At 41.2% G+C, this 19,315-nt stretch overlaps 2 protein-coding genes across 4 annotated transcripts in view; one reads left to right on the plus strand and one right to left on the minus strand.

Annotated features, from left to right (window-relative positions):
• The first annotated feature begins 8,525 nt into the window (after window positions 1–8,525).
• The window catches only part of PLEKHH2 (pleckstrin homology, MyTH4 and FERM domain containing H2), a 71,399-nt gene continuing 60,609 nt past the window's right edge, over window positions 8,526–19,315 (plus strand). For all 3 annotated transcript variants that reach the window (XM_016204108.2, XM_016204109.2, XM_016204110.2), the window contains exons 1-2: window positions 8,526–8,651; window positions 16,458–16,520. In XM_016204108.2, the coding sequence (XP_016059594.1) occupies window positions 8,529–8,651; window positions 16,458–16,520 (186 nt within the window). In that variant the 5' untranslated portion in view covers window positions 8,526–8,528. The remainder of the gene's footprint in view (window positions 8,652–16,457; window positions 16,521–19,315) is intronic.
• Window positions 15,364–15,926, minus strand: C1GALT1C1L (C1GALT1 specific chaperone 1 like). Its single transcript, XM_016204111.2, is given in 5 exon segments — window positions 15,364–15,470; window positions 15,473–15,658; window positions 15,661–15,759; window positions 15,762–15,890; window positions 15,893–15,926. Coding segments are annotated over 5 exon segments (555 nt in total).

Genomic DNA, 19,315 nt, shown 5'->3' on the forward strand with positions numbered 1-19,315 from the left:
ATTGCCAAAGCTGCCTGGAGACAATGTTTCCTACGATGCGCACCACCAGCTCCCCCGGACCGCTAACGGCATCTGCCGCGTGGGCGCGGCCTGGGACCCGTCCAACGCTAGAGCTCATCTGGAAGGAACATGGGAGCGATCCTGGCGTACTGGCCTTGCGGTCATGTTTACTTACTGCCTTCCCTGTAAGGAACTTGGTAAAGCTTTATCTCTTCTGTGATTTTTCTATATAAGGTGAGATGAGCTTCAGGGGGAAAGAAAAGATTGCAGTGGGAAACGCCTGACACCCTCTGTTGGCCAACCGTGGACCAGAGAGAGAAATTCGTCCGACCCAGTTTTGTGAACCTGGGGAAGGCTCACTCGTCACATTCAGAATTCTACCCCCTGCCTCCGCCCCACCCCCAGTTGGCCTCTCCCGACCCCGTCTGGGAAGTAAAACCTAATTAGACTAAAATGAGCACCATCTACTTGCACAAGCCTGTGCGCTGGCTGCCGAGGAGGGTGCAAAGGAAGAAAAGTGATTCCCGAGGTCTCCCGGGGAGACGGCAGGCGGGGGGGGGGGGGGGGGGGGGCCCGCGGAGTAGAAGCTGAGCGCCCGGGGGCGGGGGGAGGGGGCCCCGAGGAGCAGAGGCTGAGCGCCCGGGGGCGGGGGGAGGGGGCCCCGAGGAGTAGAAGCTGAGCGCCCGGGGGCGGGGGGAGGGCGCCCCGAGGAGTAGAAGCTGAGCGCCCGGGGGCGGGGGAGGGGGCCCCGAGGAGCAGAGGCTGAGCGCCCGGGGGCTGGGGGAGGGCGCCCCGAGGAGTAGAGGCTGAGCGCCCGGGGGCGGGGGGAGGGCGCCCCGAGGAGTAGAAGCTGAGCGCCCGGGGGCGGGGGGAGGGCGCCCCGAGGAGTAGAAGCTGAGCGCCCGGGGGCGGGGGAGGGGGCCCCGAGGAGCAGAGGCTGAGCGCCCGGGGGCGGGGGGAGGGGGCCCCGAGGAGTAGAAGCTGAGCGCCCGGGGGCTGGGGAGGGCGCCCCGAGGAGTAGAAGCTGAGCGCCCGGGGGCGGGGGAGGGGGCCCCGAGGAGTAGAAGCTGAGCGCCCGGGGGCGGGGAGGGCGCCCCGAGGAGCAGAGGCTGAGCGCCCGGGGGCGGGGAGGGCGCCCCGAGGAGCAGAGGCTGAGCGCCCGAGGCGGAGGGAGGGCGCCCCGAGGCGTAGAGGCTGAGCGCCCGGGGGCGGGGGAGGGGGCCCCTAGGGGCCGCGGGGGGCGCTCCGCGCTCTCAGCACAGGGTCAGCGCTCAGGGCGAACGCGGGCGGCGCAGGCCAGTGCCGGGGGCTCCCTGCGTGGGCAGGCCCACGGCCGCGCGAGGCGCCGCTGTGAGAAACGACGCCGAGAACGTCGGGGGGCCCTGGGCGCTGGACTAGGGGCCCTGTCCTTGATCGTTGGGCTAAAGGGAGCCCGAGCAGGCTCTGGCGGGTGTCTGCCCCTCGGGACAGCTGGCCGGCAGCAGGGCGGCGAGGCCGGGCTGCGGGGCCCCGGGGGCGAGCCGCGGCGGGTGGGGGGCCGCGCGGCGGGCTGCAAGGGGTGCCCCTGGACGCCCCGGCCGCGCGCTCGGGACGGGGCGGAGGCGTGGCTCCGCCCCCCGTGACGTCGGCTCCCGGTAGGGCCGTCGATTGGCCCCTCCTGCCGCCCGTCCCGGCGGGAGGCGGGCCAGCCCCGGGCCCGGGCTGGGGGAGCGGGGCGCGGGCCGCGAGCCCCGGGAGCCCGCACCGGCGCGGCCGGGACCTGGCGCGCGGCGGCCGGAGCGTGGCGGAGGTAGGCGGGCGGGGAGCGCCGAGAGCGGGGGGCGGCCTCAGTGCCGGGGCCGGGGTCCGCCCGGAGAGCGTGCGTTCCCGGGGTCTCGCCGGGCGGAGGACGGGCGGCGGGGACCCGGGCTGGACCGACTGGCGCGGGACTCGCCCCCGCGGCCCCCGCCTCGCCCTTCCGAAGGCGCCCTGGCTGCCCGCGGGGCCGGCAGCTACTCGCCCCTGGGGCTCCCGGGACATTTTGTTTGAAAAAGCGGGGCCCCGGTTTGCGGCGTGGAGCCGGGGGTCGGGGGCGCACCCGGGAGCCCCGCGTGCCCGGCCGAGCGGCCCCGCCGTGAGGGATGCTGCGGCTCGGCTCGGCTCCTGGGGCCCCGCCGGGATCTCGGGACGGGGCTTCTCTAAACTTTTCGGGACCGTTTCTACCCCTCGAGCTGCCGGGACGGAGAGCGCTCGGGGGACCTTCCGAGAACTCGCGCCGTCCCTGGAGCCACGGCCGCTTTGAAACGACGGGGCCTTTGGTCCCCAGATTGTGATGTGCGGGACGCGTGGGAGAGCCGCTAAACCACTCGCGCCGCGCAGCTTCCAGGGCGTGCGCCCCGCAGGTCGCCGCTCGCTTCGCGAAGGTGCCGTCGCGGGCTCGACCGCGGTGTCCCCGGGGCGCGGTGTCCCCCAGAGCTCGGTCCCCGGGCGCGGTGTCCCCGGGCGTGGTGCCCCCCAGAGCTCGGCCCCCGGGCGCGGTGTCCCCGGGCGCGGTGCCCCCCAGAGCTCGGCCCCCGGGCGCGGTGTCCCCGGGCGCGGTGCCCCCCAGAGCTCGGCCCCCGGGCGCGGTGCCCCCCGAGCTCGGCCCCCGGGCGCGGTGCCCCCAGAGCTCGGCCCCGGCGCTGCGGGCGCAGGCTTTGCGCGGGGGCGGGGGCGTCCGGAGGTTCCTGGAGCGGGGCGCGCCTCGGTGTGGCCGGGAGAAGCATCTCTCCTGCTTTGGGAGAAGAGCGGGACGCGGTTCCCTGGCCAGGTGAAGCTGTTCCGAGGAGGGAAGGGAGGAGTGCGTGGCCACCCCGAGCTGCGTCGGGGTAACGCCAAGCACATGAATTCCTTCTTGTCGTTTTCGTTCCCTTTTGGGATTTGCGAGAGAAACAGGAAGTCAAAGAAGCAGAGAAAAGAGCTTTCCCTCCACGGTTGTAAACAGTTAACCCTGTGCGAGTAAATGTTTCCAAAGGGCCCCGGGGGCGCTGGGAAGACCGCCCGTTTCCTCTCTCCGCTGCGGTGACCGGAGATTACTTCCAAATTCAGATCTAGGAGTGGCTTTTACTTAGCAAGTGGGTATAGGGCTCCCAAAGCTGTGTAACGGGTTCTGTGAAATCAGTGGTAATGGGAAAGGATGGTGGGTATTGCTCAAAATCAGAATCTTCACTCAAGATGAGGCATCGGCACAGCAGCTCCTTTATACTAACTGAGATTACAGAATGAAATGAGGAAATCAGGGGTCTAGACCTCAGGCAGACACATTAGCCAACCAATCTAGTTTTGAACTTCAAAGAAAACTATGATCTTATTAATAGGGAATGCAGATGTTAAATGCCAATAATATGTTAAGGTTTTGCTACCTCACTGTAAAGTAGGTAATTAGCATAACCAAATAAATGAATAGGCCTGTGTAACTTAGAATTTATATAGTGTCATTTTCATAGCAAAGTACTCTTAGAAAGATATATGTCTGATTCTTGTCATATTTGAGGTTAAGAATTATCTCTAAATTACTTGAGTTAATGGTGGGATTCTTTACAGGGATAACTACAAACAGTGGATCGTTAAATGTGTAAATGTTGAGCTAATATACACCTACTTTTTTACTCATTTGTAAATACATGCTTTTTTAAAATTGAGGCATAGTTCACAAACCCTTCAATTTACTCTTTTAAAGTATACAGTTCAGTGGTTTTTAGTATATTCACAAGGTTGTGCAACCATTAGCTCTAGCTAATTCTTGAGTATTTTCATCACTCCAGAAAGAAACCGCAAAATGGATCACTATTGTGTCTCTTCACAGCCCTTGGCAATCACCATCCAACTTTCTGTCTCCTTGGATTTACCTATTTTATATAAATGGAATCACAATATGTGGCCTTTTGTGTCTGGCTTCTTTCACTTGGAATTTAGGGTGATGTTTTCAAGGTTCATCCACTGTAGCACGTGTTAATACTTTATTCCTTTTTTGTGGTTGAGTAATAGCCATTCATTTGGGTTTCCACTTTTTGGCTATTTGAATAATGCTGCTATGAACATTTGTGTACAAGTTTTGGTGTGGATTTATGTATTCAGTTCTCTTGGGTATATACTTAGCATTGGAGTTGCTATGTCATATGGTAACTTTATGTTAAAACTTTTGAGGAACTGTTAACACTATTTTCCAAAGCAGCTATACCACTTTTATGTTCCCAGTAGCAATGTATGAGAGTTCCACTGTCTCTACATCCTTACCAACACTGTCATTACATGTCTTTTTTTTACTATAACCATACTATTTGGTGTATTTTGGTATGTCATTGTGATTTTGATTGCATTTTCCCTTATAGCTAATGATGTTAAGCATCTTTTCAAGTGCTGATTGGCTATTTGTATATATTCTTTAGAGAAATGTCTGTTTAGATCCTTTGCTTTCTTTTTAGTTGTTTTTCTTGTTGAGTTGTAAGAGTCCTTTATATGTTCTGGATACAACTTCCTTTTCAGATGTATGATTTGCAAATATTTGTTCCAATTCTGTGGGTTATTTTTCACTTTCTTGATGGTGTCCTTTGAAGCACAAAAGTTTAAAATTTTTGTTAAGTCCAATTTACCTATTTTTTCCTTGATTACTTATGCTTTACACATATCTAAGGAACTGTTGTCTATCAAGGGTCACAAAGACTTTTGCCTATGTTTTCTTCTAAGAGTTTAGAGCTTAGGCTCTTATATTTAGGTCTTTGATCCATTTTGAGTTAATTTGTGATATACACAAATATGATATAAAGTGTGTGTGGGAGGCGGTGTCCAAATTTTTCTTTTGCATGTGAATATTTCGTTGTCTAGCACCATTTTTTTAAAGTTTCATTTTTGCCCGGCCGGGCGTGGCTCAGCGGTTGAGCGTCGACCTAGGATTCAGGCGATCGGGGTTCGATTCCCGGTCAGGGCACATGCCCCGGTTATGGGCTTGATCAATGACTCTCTCATCATTGATGTTTCTATCTCTCTCTCTCCCCCTCTCGTTTCCTCTCTCTGAAATTAATAAAGATGTATTTTAAAAAAATAAAAATAAAGTTTCATTTTTTATTTTTCAATTACAGTGTAAATTCAATACTATTTTGTATTAGTTTCAGGTGTACAACATAGTGGTTAGACAATCATGTTTTACAAAGTGTTCTCGGTATTTCCAGTGCCTGCTTGGCACCATACATAGTTATTACAATATTATTGACTATATTTCCTATACTGTACTTTACATCCCCATGACTATTTTGTAACTACCAATCTGTACTTCTCAATCCCTTCGCCTTTTTCACCAAGTCCCCAACCCCCTCTAACGCCATTTTTAAAGAAGACGATTCTTATTCTACTGAATGGTCTTGGCACCTTTGTCAAAAATCAATTGAATGTAAATGTAAGGTTTTATTTCTGTACTCTTAATATTATTCTGTTGATCTATATTTATGCCAGTACCACATAGTCTTGATTACTGTAGCTTTATAGTAATTTTTGAAATTGAAACATGTTAGTCCTATAGCTTTCAAGATTGTTTTGGCTCTTCTGGGTCCCCTGAATTTCCATATGAATTTTAGGATCAGCTTGTCAATTTCTGCTAAAAATGCAGTTGGAATTTTGACAGGGATTGATTGAATGCATATATCCATTTGCAAGTATTGCCATCTTCACAATATTAAGCCTTCCAGTTTGTGAATGTGGGATGTCTTTTCATTTACTTGGGTCTTTTAAAATTTCTTTCAGTGATGTTTGGCAGTTTTCAAAGTACAAGCCGTATACTTCTATTGTTAAATTTATTCCTGAGCATTTAATTCTTTCTGATGCTATTATAAATGGAATATATTCTTGCTTTCATGTTTGGATTTTTCCTGGCTAGTGTATAGAAAAATAGTTGATTTTTGTATATTGCTCTCATATCCTGAAACTTTGCTGAGCTCAAATAGTTCTAGTAGTTTTTGTGTGGATTCCTTAGAATTTTCCATGTATAAGATCGTGACTTCTGAAAACAGAAGTAGTTTTAATTCTTCCTTTCCAATCTGGGTGCTTACTATTTCATTTTCTTGCCCTGGCTAGAACCTCCAGTACAGTGTTGACTAAAAGCGGTGAGATCGGACATCCTTGTCTTATTTCTGATCTTAGGTGGGTCAGTTATTTACCCTTAAGTATGTTAGCTGTAAGCTTTTCATAGATGCTCGTTATTGGTTGAGGAAGTTCCCTTCTGTTACTAGTTTGTTGACTGTTTTTATCCTGAAAAGGTATTGGAGTTTGTTGAATGTTTTTCTGCATCTGTCAAAAATGATTATGTGGCTTTTGTCTTTTTTTTCCTACTCATATGGTACATTATATTGATTAATTTTCACTTGTTAAAAATGTGTATGTTCTTTTTAAAGCTATAGGAGTTTTATAGTAAAACATAAACAAGTTAGTTTAAATGTAGAGCAAAAATTAACCAACATGAAATAGACCCTCTTGTTGCTTTAGAAGAGGGTCCTTACATTTCTGTGCAGTGATACGAATGGTTCAAGGATTCAGGATGCTCATTCAGGACTGCTTTTTTTTTTTTTTTTAATATTTCTTCCATATTTTCTTTCCTTGTCCACTCTAAAGCTATTGAGGACAGAGGTGAAGTAGCAGTAGAATCGAGAAAAAGTTTGTGACTGACAAACTGCATTAGTGACTCCTACATCATCAATAGTCAGTGTTCATGCGGGTAATGAGAAAGGTCATCAACAAGGTTCATATCTTTAGAAAAAACTCAGAAAACAGTGGGATGAGGCTTCTATAAAAACAAAAGAAAGGAAAAGAGAGTGATTTCCAGCTCTACAATTATAAGTTTCCCTTAAATTATGGCTAGAATTTAAGAGCATCTGGAGGCTTTGACATGGTTATGATGCCCTTAATAAAGTTGTAGCCTTTGTAAGACAACTTTGCTTATATTTATCTCCAAATTATTGAGTGATACAGGTATTAATGTGAAAACTGATTTAAGCATAAAACAATATACATATATTTTTAATCCTCACCAGAGGATATTTTTAATTGATTTTAAAGAGAGGAAGGGAGAGGGAGAGAGAGACCTTGATCAGTTGCCTCCTAAATGCACCCCAACCAAGGTCGAACCCACAACCTAGGTATGTGCTGTGACTGCGAATTGATACTGAAATCTTTTGGTGTATGGGACGAAGTTCCAACCAACTGAGCCACCTGGCCAGGGCAGGCATAAACAATATTTATGCTAGGAAAATAATCTTTTGTGGGTTTAAAAACTGGTATAGGTTAGGAGGTATATTACACTAAGTATTGGGAAAATAAATTTGATTAATATGTGAGGGAGACATATTTTTGTAAAACAAAAGAGCAGAATAGTACACTTTCAACTGCAGTTCTATCCTTGGGTTCTGAGAGTTTTGCCGTCACATATATTCCATGACTGGACTTGGCTTCTTCAGGAGGTCCATTTCTAATGCAAATTTTATCAGTTCATAGCAAGACTCATTCAGAAATACATTATTATCAAGCTGTTTATTAAACGGCCTGATAAAACATTAACATTTCAGACTACTTTAATGAATCCTGGAGTCAGGAACAATAAGGATTTCAAAAATCAAGTAATATCTTTTTGCACTTGAGAATTTCAAAACCACTTTCCCTGCCTCCTGGCTTCTCCCCTACAGTGCTTCTCTCTGGGATTAATCTTCTCCAAAAGGAAAGTTAATATGGAAAACACTGATTCCAGATTTATTTACTTAATGTAGGTGATTCCAAATTTTACATTTATATGTTTTCTCTTCTTGCACCAAATAAAAATCGTGCAGACTTGTCCAGGATTATAAGACTTTGCCCAGTTAAATATTCCAAAGGATTTTTGGCTTGAAAACAACCTGGACCTGGACAGATTTAGGGTGGTGATAAGTAATATAATATAAATCCAGGCCTTAATTATAACACTGGTATAAAGCCTCTTTAGGTTATTCTATCATGCTACCAATGGAATCAAACTGTAATAATTCTGTAAATTTAAGATTAAATTTAAGATTAAAATGAGTGTGGTAAAATTCTGAGTTGATAAGTGGTGATGGAAAAAAATAAAAAATTTTTAAAAATCTTGTTGAGCATTGCTAAAATAGTTAATAGTACTCTGTGTTTGTGGCGCTATTATACTATCCAGCGTGCTGTTAAAAACAGCAATATTTAATTTGTTCCTCATGACAGACCCAAGAAGAAGAATGATTTGTTGCCATCACGTCCCCCTAGACTGGATAAACTGAGGCATAGAAAGGTTAGGTTACATAGAAAGTGTAGTTAACACAGGTGGACCTCCACCCCTGGCTTACCGTATCCCACGAAGTCCTTCCCATGAGCCATCCCCAGTTCTGGAATTGATCATACAGTTCAAAGCTTGTATCTGGATATATCATTAGATGGTTACTGAAGTATGTACATTGGATGATTTAATGAATTACCCTGAGTGCTAATTGGTATTATGCCATTCAAACGCTTTCTTTTATAGAATAAATATGGCAGAGCTTTCTGAGACAGAAGGGCCAGTCGATTGGAAAGAACGATGCGTAGCGCTGGAGTCCCAGCTCATGAAGTTTAGAGTTCAAGCAAGCAAGATAAGAGAGCTCCTAGCAGAGAAGGTAAGCTTTGCTTCCTAACCTTTGTTATTAAACATCAGCTCTTTAGGGCCTATTTCACTTATATTAAACACTCTCAGTACTTTTAGGGGTAAACATGTGAAACATAATATAATTTAACTTTTGCCAGGGCTTTGAAGCTATTTAGCCTAGTTTTTGCCAGTTTTAAAGTAAATTGGACAGTAAGACAAAAAACATTTCTTTGCAAATACTAGTGGCATATGTGAAAATTATGTGTATTTGATGAATGTGGAGTGCATTCATTCCAGAGAAAAAAGATGCAATTTATTTGATTTTTACTAGAGAAGTGTGACAGCATTTTGATCTACTTAAATGTTTAGGAAAATCACATTTAAAGTGATTATAGAAGAACGTTCCCTATTGATAGTAAAACATGTATATACTATATTTGAAAGTATGCCACTATTTAGGAATTTATATGGACTAACTGTATATCACTAAACTATCATCTCAACTAGAATTGAATTTAAGATAATTATATGTTTCTCTTAATAGTACTGATCATATAATTAAAATTTTATTTATGTCACAGGAATTTTGGAGGGCATATATGTGTATAAAATGAATAGATAAATTCATTCATTTGTTCATTCATTCAACAAATATTCATTGAGGGCTGATTATGTGACAGACACTATTCTTAATGCTACAATTACAATTGTGAACAAGCCATGTTCCTTTTTCCAGGGAACTTGGATTCTAAATCTGCATGGTCCATTATGGCAGCCACTAGACACAAGTAGCTGTTGAGGATTTGAAATAAGCCTAGTTAAAATTGAAATGTGTTGTGAGTGAGAAACACACACTAGATTTCAAAGATTTAGTATGAAAAGAATGTAAAATACCTCAGCAATAATTTTTATATTGATTTCATGTTGAAATGATAATTTTTGGATATTGGATTAAATAAAAAGTATTAAAATTAATTTTACTTATTTCTTATTATTTTCTTAATGTGAGTACTACAAAATTTTAAGTTATACATGTTACTCACATTATATATTTCTATTCGTCAGTGCTGTCTAGGTGAACGGATAAATGATATTAATGGTCAGAAAGAACTGATCAGAAGAACTTACAGATTTCCTTTTTGCTTTGTAGAGTTTCTTAAACTGTAGCCTACATAATCTTTTTGGGATGGAGGGCTGGTACATGTATCACATCTCTAAAAAAAGATCATCTTAAATCTTCCTTTCATTGCTAGCTATGAATCTTTTAGCACAGAGGTATTCTAATGACATAACTACATATCTTTAAAACCCAGTAAAACATCATTCAGTTTAATATCATCTTTCACTTTTGTGCTTTAACATCTTTTAGGTAGAAAGATTAAAGTTATGCCATAAATACCCAATATCAAATTTCTTTACTTATTGCTATTAGAATTAAAATTATAGCTTGAAAAAAATACTGGTTTGAATATCTCCAAGTTGGGGAAGCTTGTCCTAACTCAAAGTTAGTGACGCATGCTTTGCCTTTTGCTCCTCTCTCTATAAAAATCATTTCCCAGGTTGTACTGTGATTTATCTGGTATTTTCCACAATCCTACCCACCCCATACAATTATTTTTGTCAAGATTACCAATTATATCCATGTTGCTAAACCTCATGGATAACTTCCCAGGTGTTGTCTTAGCCTCTCAACAGTTAGCACACTCTTGACCACAGCCTCAACATTTCCCTTGGTTCCTTGACTTCTATACTCTCCTGGTTTCTTTATGGACTAAATAGTAGTTATGCTTATTTGGTTTCCAACTGATTGACCTTTAAATTTTGAATTTGATACCCACATTTGTTTTGTTCTTTACAAGACTTGTTGCAACAAATTTTTTTTAGTGCCCACTTTTTAAACCTTTAAGTGTTGTTTTCTCTACAAGTAAAATTGTAAATAGGTTTTGATTTTAATTTATGTTATTAGATTTCCTTTTTTCTTTGTCAGTGAATGAATTTTGAGAGGAATATTATTTCAAAACTGCTGTTTTAGTTGTGGTTTCTTTTTCTTCCTCTCTCTTTTTATTGTATTTTGTATCTATGACTTAAATCCTTTGCCAGATCTGAGAGATGGAATTACTCACATGTGTTTCATACAGTGGAAAGTGGATAAGTATGCCAAGTTACTGATGGTTTTCCAGTAAATAGAGTCAACACCAAAGTGGGAATAACTTTTTTCACAGGACTTTCTGTTATATTCCATTACGAAATATTGTTCTCTGGGTTGAAAATTAGTTTTGGTACTCATCCATGTTTTAATAAAGATACCAAGTATTTATTAATTTAGTAGGTGTTAAGCACTTTATAGAAACGATTTATTTAATTCTTCTAACAGCCTGTGAAGTAATTCCTTTTATTGTTCCCATTTTACAGATTAGGAAACTGATGCTTACTGTGTACCAGGCAGCCTTCTAAGTGCTTTATATAAATTAACTTTTTAATCCTTACAACAACCCTGTGAGTTAGGTACTAAATTATCCATATTTACATAGGAGGAAACTTAGGCACATAGCAATTATTTAGCTTGCCTGAGTTTGTGCCAGAAAGTAAGTGATGAAGCCAAGATTTGAAACCAGACATTCTGGATGCTCAGCCATCACCCTATATGGCCTCTCTCATCTAGTTTTATTACCACATTCCTTGCTTTCTCTGACATATTTACTCATCTATTCTATCTTCTCTTCACCCATGCAGCATATAAATCCATCTCTGCTTGGGGGCAGGTATCTATGTATGAGGATGTGTGTGTGTATTAGTATTAATGATTTACATAACATTACATATTTTTTCAAAGCAAACCCTATTGCATTGCTTCTACATGCCAATTTGAGTCAAATACTGCATTCCAGAGGCCAGTCTGGTCCCATTCATGACCACTGGTTTTTTGTTAGGACCGGTCTGCCCCACAGATTTCCTCTAATAATTCTCCACACCCTCTCTCCAAATGGATGCTGGCCCAAGGCTGAAGATTCTTGAGAGAATACTAATTTGATTGTTTAGCTCTTTGCCAGGAGTTCTAGCCAGCTTTTCTTTTCTGCAATAGTTTGATTCTTAGTTCTGTTTTATTGGCACTGGCTATAGGCAGCTAACACTAGGTGCTAACTATGGTTCCTAAGCAATTAGTACAACCATTAGCTAGTTCAAACCCCAGAGTAACCTCATGAGGTAACTATTATTATTCCCAATCTAAATACGTTGACCTCAAGACTGAGAGTATTTGAATAGTGTGCCCACTGTCACATAGCTAAAAATTGCAGAACTGGCGTTAAACCTGAGACCTTTCACACTGTGTGATGCAGGTATTAGAGAGCCTGGCACATAGAAGTAACTCATTATTTTCTTACATCTTTCTAAATGAACACACTGGTGAAGTGTGCAAGGAGATGACCTAATCAAATGTAATTACCGGTTAATAGGAGACATCTTTCTGAATTTTTTAGGACAGATGTGTGAGATGATCTCAGAGTGTTTTTATAGTGAAAGGTGGATTTCAGTTATATATATCTTATGTTTTTTGGAGATGGAGTAGGAGAATACATGGGATTTTTTAAAAAAAGAACCAGTTTGCTTTTTCCCCATCATAATTTCCAAGTAACTTGGAATATTGAAGTTTGTGAAGAAAAAGGCCTTATTGAAGTCTTGGGCAAATACTGCTGTAAGTGGGAGAGGTCTTTAGAGGAATTTAAGGAATGGTGTTGGAAATATCTCTAGTATGCCAAATATAAACTCTTCAGGGAAGCTGAGGTTTAAGTAGCTTTCCTACTTTACAGTATTACTAGTTTTCTGAGCCAGGGAGGGAAAAGGGAAAGTTTCATTTTAAGCTGAAGTGAATGTTATTTCCTATGGGCTAGATTTTCAGGGAAAGGGAAAGGGTGAAAAATAGGAAGAATTTTTCCTTTAGGCATCAGCATGGCCCGAGTCACCTAATGCTGCCTGATGCAACATTACTGTCTGGGGTTTCTGGCCACTTGACCTTCCTTCTGTGACTGCGATTCCCCAGAGGTGGTTTAGAATTCTCTCATAGGAATGAGGAGTCCTTCGGCAGCACCATATTGCTTTACATATAACCACGATTACCCTATTTAAATTTCACATCCCCTCAGTGTTTCTATTGACTCACCTAATATTTCACAGTGCCTAATGGAACTTACATGTATACTAACAATAAGACTTTGCAGGCTAATTTAAATGTCATGTTGGGGCTACTGACTGAAGATATTATTTATTATAACAGAATGGTGATACAGTCTTTCATGGGTTCTATGGGAAAAAATCAGGAAGAGAGATACTTAGGAAGAGGGGCAGCAGATCATTCAAGTTTATTTTAGTGACTTAGTAGGGCTTGGTTGTGGCCACCAAGCTTTGCATGATAGTTTACATTGTGAAAGTAAAAACTTACATGAATATTTCCTGCATTGTTTTACTAAGTGTTTTGCAAAGTTATTTTCCAGCTTGAATGATTATAAAAACAATCACTCAAAATTAAAGTATTTTTATGTTTAAACTGATTTTAAAGTCTCCTAAACTTTATTGGAGATACTTAAATGTGTATTTACATTTATGTAATATGACGCGTTCAGTATTTATGATCTATAATATAGATTGTGAAAATGTAGTGATTTTCTTTTATTAAAGTTTATATTACATTTATTGAATTTTGGTTATGTGGTGTTCATTACTCCTGCCTTAACCATTGTTACACAACTAAGTAAATACACTCAAAATCGGGGAGAAACTGTTTAGCTTACTTCCTATTCAGTGGCAGAATTCTGTTAGAGTCTCAAATTCCAAATTTAGCCTCCCTCAGTTACACCTCTATCCCTGCATTTCCTTTTGTAATAGGTTCCTTGAGTATATATGATTTTAAATTACCAATAAAATTTTTATTGATTTTGAGAAAGAGAGAGGGAGAGGGAGAGAGAGACATCGATGAATCACTTGGCGGCTCCTGCACACCTCCTGCTGGGGCTCGAGCCTGCAACCCAGCATGTGCCCTCACCCGGACTCGAGCCTGAGCCCTCTCGGTGTATGGGATGATGCTCAGCCACCCGAGCCACACCGGCCAGGGCTAGATTTATTTCTTTATTCAACTAGTGAGATCATCTCTTTGTGTCTGAAATTGTAATAAATGCCTTCTGTTTCTATATATTATATTGTTGAAATTTTCTTTAATTACCCTTTCCCATGAGTCCCCCCACCCCTCTGATGCTGTAGAAGCCGTGGGCTGAATTTCTATTAAGTGGTTATCTTTAACTCTTTTTAAAAAGAAAGGCAAGCATAAATTCTTTATATTGTAATAATAGAATGTGAAACTGAATGTGGCAAGGAAACTTTTGGGAGTTGGTGATAATTACAAAAAAAATTATCTCTGTATAGGGAGCGTTTTGGTGGGGCTTTGGTGAGGGAAAGGATGGGAAACCTATAGCAGTGGAGAGCTGAGCATCGAAAGCAGGAACTGGGCATTTTCTAGGACAAGGAACACTGCTTTCCATTTAAACCTTCAGTCAGGCTCTCGAAATTTAGGTAATTATTCAGCTTTGATGATACTAGAAGATGCTAAATGTTGTATCAATCCATTTTACGCACTCAGAAGAATGGCAGGCAGCCAGAAAGACTTCAATTGTCCTCTCCTGTCCTGCAGACAGCACTCGTGGTTTTTCCATCCTCACCGTAAGACTGTCTGCTTTGAAGCCTGAGGTGGTGTGGGGATGGGTGGGGTAGGGTTTGATAGAATCACATTTTGGGAAGGATGGTTAACACAACTGAAGGAGTTCTTTCACTTTGCATCATAATTCAGGCCCAAACAACTCCTTAGTCTGCCATGGCTTTGAATTCATCGTGTAGATGTGTTTTCATTAAAAGAAAAAAACCCACAAAGATGTTTTATATATAAATCAGTTTTAGAAGCAAGACTCAAAAGGCTCCGCATCACTTCCACTGCATTCGGTGGGTCAAGGCAAGTCACAGAGCCATCCCCGAGCCAAGAGGAGGGGCCATGGACCTCACCTCTCAGTGGGAGAAGGGCATGTGCATGCGGGGGGAAGAACTGATGGTGGCGATCTTTGGTGGCTCTAGAACCCTAACTAGTTATTTTAATTCCATAGACTGGAATTCCAGCTATGCCTTTGCTTCTCCACACTGCAGCCTACCTCACAGAGGTCACTTGTGACCTCCTCATTAGCACATATATTATCTATTGTAATGCATGTCACTTATGTATCTTTTAATATGTTATTTACATATTTTATATATATTTAAAATGTTTTATTAGAGAAGTTTTATTATATAAAAGCAAGCAGAATATTATAATGGACCCCCATGTATACATCACCCAGCTTTAATGATTATTAACTTAGGACTAATCCTATTTCACCCTTACCCTGACCCACTGTCCCCTCCTATATTATATTGAAGAAAATCCCAAATATATTATTTCATCCACCTATGTACAATTTTAATAAACAACATAATAAAGAAATATATGCAAGTAATTTTAAGATTATGTTTTATTTAATGCAACATATCTAAAATATTATTTCAAGGTGAGTCAATATAAAAATTACTGAGCTACTTTATATTTTTGTATTAGGTTTTCAAACAACACAGGTATCATTGATGTATATTTTACACTTACACCACATCTCATTGGGACTAGCCACCTTTCAGGTGCTCTTAGAGAGCACTATTCTATTACTCTCCAGCTCTCAGTCATTTTCTGAACCATTTGGAGGCAAGAACATCAGTGTGGTGTTGAAGTAATGTTCAAATGCCCTTATCTGGTATATACCATGCATTACTACTATCATCTGTTTGGAGTCAGTCCATTAAAACTACTAGCCATAACTGAACAGCAGCCTTCTACTACTTGCTGAGCGTTATTAGATATCGTCTCTTGAATCAGAACTGGTTTTGTATCATGTACAGCTTTCTTGGGAATCCTTTGCATTTCTGCAAGATCTCTTGCATATTTCAGGCAGACTGCCAGCTGCATGTCTTCAGATCTGCACACCTTTTAGATTTCTTGAGAAGGCTAAGTCTTCTCATAGACTCTATGCTAAAGACAGTTCCGCCTTCCGTAGTCATGTATTTAAAGTTGCCAGAGTTGTGTAGCCCAGACCGGAGGGTTGTGATGCATCCCTAGTAAACAGAAGCTATTTTAAACTTTCAGTGACAGCAAGTGTAGTGGGATGTGCAAGGAAGAACCAGTTGTAGTTCTTGCCATACTTTTCAAGATGTAGTTGTAAGTTTTCCTCATCTGTACCCACATCATTTTTAAAATATTAAACAGACTAATCACTTTCAGTACTGTAGGGCTTTGCTTGGTCCAGTGCTTGGTCCAAATCTCTCAGTTCAGCCTAATCATGCTCATTTTGGGATTCTCCAAGGATGATACAATAAATACAGCTTCTGAGAATACACCACTTTCTGATATCATTGTGACTTTCTAATCAACAAATCAAGAATGAAATTTGAGGTTTTACCATTCTCTTAAAACTGATTTATTATTTTTACTATGTGTTGACCAGTAATTTCTAAATTATAATCCAGTGAAGAAAATTCTATTGATGTATACTCATGTGGAATATATTACATTGTATTAAAAGTATCAAACCTTTGTTATTTTGTTTGATCGGTTTTTAAATATTCACTCAAAGAGTCTTTAATGAGATAAATTGTATGTAATTCACATCCATTGAACTACTTTATTCTTACAGAAGTTGATATTGTGAGATTTCTAAGTCCCTTTCAAAAGGGAAATACGAGTTTTTATGCTTTTTCTATTTTCCTCACTTTGCAGATGCAACAGCTTGAGAGACAAGTTATTGATGCTGAACGTCAAGCAGAAAAAGCTTTTCAGCAGGTAGGGTATAATTTTAGTTAAAAATGTCTTCTTCTGCCTCTACCAATATCAGCATCGTTTTGCCCAAAACAATCCTCAAAGTAGTCTTCTACCCTCCCCGACATCCTATTATTTTGACTGTTCATGTGCTGGATTCATAGAGAAAATGGAGAATCTAGCTTTATTTTGCTTAACAGATTTTCATAAGGATAAACTACACTTCTGTTAGGAAGTTTTATCTTTCTTTTGAGAAAGTCAAAAGAAAGTCATTACCATGACTTTCATGGTAATCCTAGCCATAATGAAATTTTGCATATAAATAATGTTCATAGCAGCTTTATTTATAGTAATAAAGAGTTGGAAATAACATGAATGCCATATTATAGAAGAATAAAGGGAACTATATCCACTCCTTGAAGTATTAAACAATAATTAAAAATAATTATTACAAAGAATATATACTACTAATATGAAACTATGCTTAGAGTTATATTAGGAAAAGAATATAAACATTTTATGTTTAATATGTTAATAGGTATGGAGAGAGAAGTCAAATATTTGATAAGTCACTTAACCCTTGCTGGGCCTTGCCAACAGCAAGATGAGTGGTTTGAATGAGACCACTAGGCTTAAAGTTTGTCTAATGATCTTAAACCCATAGCTTCACATTTTATGAAAAGATGTCTGTCAGATTCAGTCAAGAATTTCAAAATTATTATTCCTCCAAGAAGTTTACATTAAATTTCTTATCCTTGCTCTAAGTTTGTTGTGTTTCTTTCCTTCATTTTGGTAACAGTACCATCAAATCTTGTTTTCACCTAAAAGATTTCATTTTATACAGTAGGTTCTTTTAGTAGCCTGACAAGTTTCCAAAGAAACCCAAACTAACCTAATTCTTAATTTTCTTAAATTAATAATACTTGAAAAGAAAATCTTAAAACTTTATTATTGCCAAATTTCAACCCCTACAAGAGTAGAAAATATAGTGTAATGAACACCCAACACCATCTTCAACAGTTAGTCAGCTCACGGTTAGTCTGTACCTCCATCCACTGTCCCCTCCTCACCCCCACACCAGGTTATTTTGAAACAAATCCCAGGCATCATATCTTTTCACCCATGAGTATTTCAGCACCTAATCTAAAAACAGACCTAAAAATCTTAAGTACAGTACCCTCTCTGCCGTTCATGTCTGCCTCCTTGTCTTTTCCTTTCTGACTTTGGCCTTTCCTGATGACATCTCTCTTTGCCTCTCATACCCCTGTGTTTCTCCAACGTGTCTCTCTATCAGATAGGGATATCTTTCTCTACCCGTTTTTTCTCTTTTTCCACTGCTCATATGATAGCGAAAAAGAAAGAAAGAAATTGAGAATGACCTTGTTTGCCCTTTCTTAAGTTAAAATACTTAATTCACATATGTGGCAAATTGATTTAGCTCTGAAAATTAAACTAAATTAAGTATATTTTATGTGTGATTTTCAGGCTGTGTAATGCACTGGATCTTAAGAGAAAAAAAAGAATCCCCATTCCCAATTCAAGGGAAGCAAACCATGGCTGTTTGTAGCCATCAGGGCTCAACCACTGATTGGATAAGTTAACAGGAAGAATTTCTTATTTGAAGTTGTCCTTTGAGGATACCCGGTGTAAAGTTATTTAGTTCTTTGTGCTACATTTGTAAGCAATAAAGCACCATGATTGGTTATTTTAGACATACTGCCTTAATCAAATCAATACCCACCCCTAAAAAAGAGTAAGACTTGCAAATCTCTCAATTTCTATATAATTTAGCAGAATTTGTAGATATTTCTTTTTGTGACAACACTTTAAGTGTATTCAGTACCTATTTTTTATGCTTTCAAAGGAATTTTTATTTTTACGTGCTTCATAATGAATCTAAAAGTTAACAGGAAATATAAACAGAGAGCAGATGAATTCTCATGCACCAATTATAGCACCTTTTTTTGGCCTTCACAAGATTAAGTAAATATTATGAAGTTAGGGTAACTGAATCCTTTGCTGTCTTTAACAGTTTCCATGGGATTGGCCTATCTGCTGTTTATGTTGCTTAAATTCAGCTTGTCCTTTGTCAATGAGCCATATCCTAAGACTTAAACTGTATTTATATTAACCAAAAAGGAATGTTTCACCACTAAAAGCAGCAGCCAGCTGAAACCGGCTGAACTCTACCCTTTTAGCCTTGAACATTTTTCATCTGGTTTATTCCTGAGTGGCATCACCTGCATTGCCATTAAATAAGTTGGCTATGAACAAATAATCACACACGTTTTCCAGAGGAATCTTGGCAGCCTTTATACTTAACGCTGTAGTTCATTTTTGTTCTTGTTCACAACTTTTGAAAGCAGTGTGTGCAAATCAACCTAGTACTACTCATGAGTATTCTTGTGAGACAGAAAAGCAGCAGATAACAGGTTTGGAAGATACTGATAGATAGGATTCATTTCCAAGTACGCAGCTAGGTGTGTACTCAGACCTATTTTATGCTAACCAAAGAGGGGTAAATAATTTCCCCTGTAGAAGTTTGTTTTCCTTCTTTCCTTCTGGGTTCACTCACTTGCCTGTGACCATTCTAATACGTGGGCTAATCTGCCTTCCTGTACAGTTGGTTCTTAGTATCCAAGTCATTTTTGGTTCTTAATAAATAATTACTACTTAGTCATCCTAGTCTCCAGGACCTTGTAATGATTTACTTCATTACATGGAAACCTACTTTATTCAGTGCTGTTCCTTTTCACATTCAGTGAGAATGAGTGGTTCTGATCTGACTGCATAAATTATAGAGCACTATGCCAAAATAA

Source organism: Miniopterus natalensis, chromosome 13 (genome assembly GCF_054644295.1).
Source record: "Miniopterus natalensis isolate mMinNat1 chromosome 13, mMinNat1.hap1, whole genome shotgun sequence".
Taxonomy (NCBI): domain Eukaryota; kingdom Metazoa; phylum Chordata; class Mammalia; order Chiroptera; family Miniopteridae; genus Miniopterus; species Miniopterus natalensis.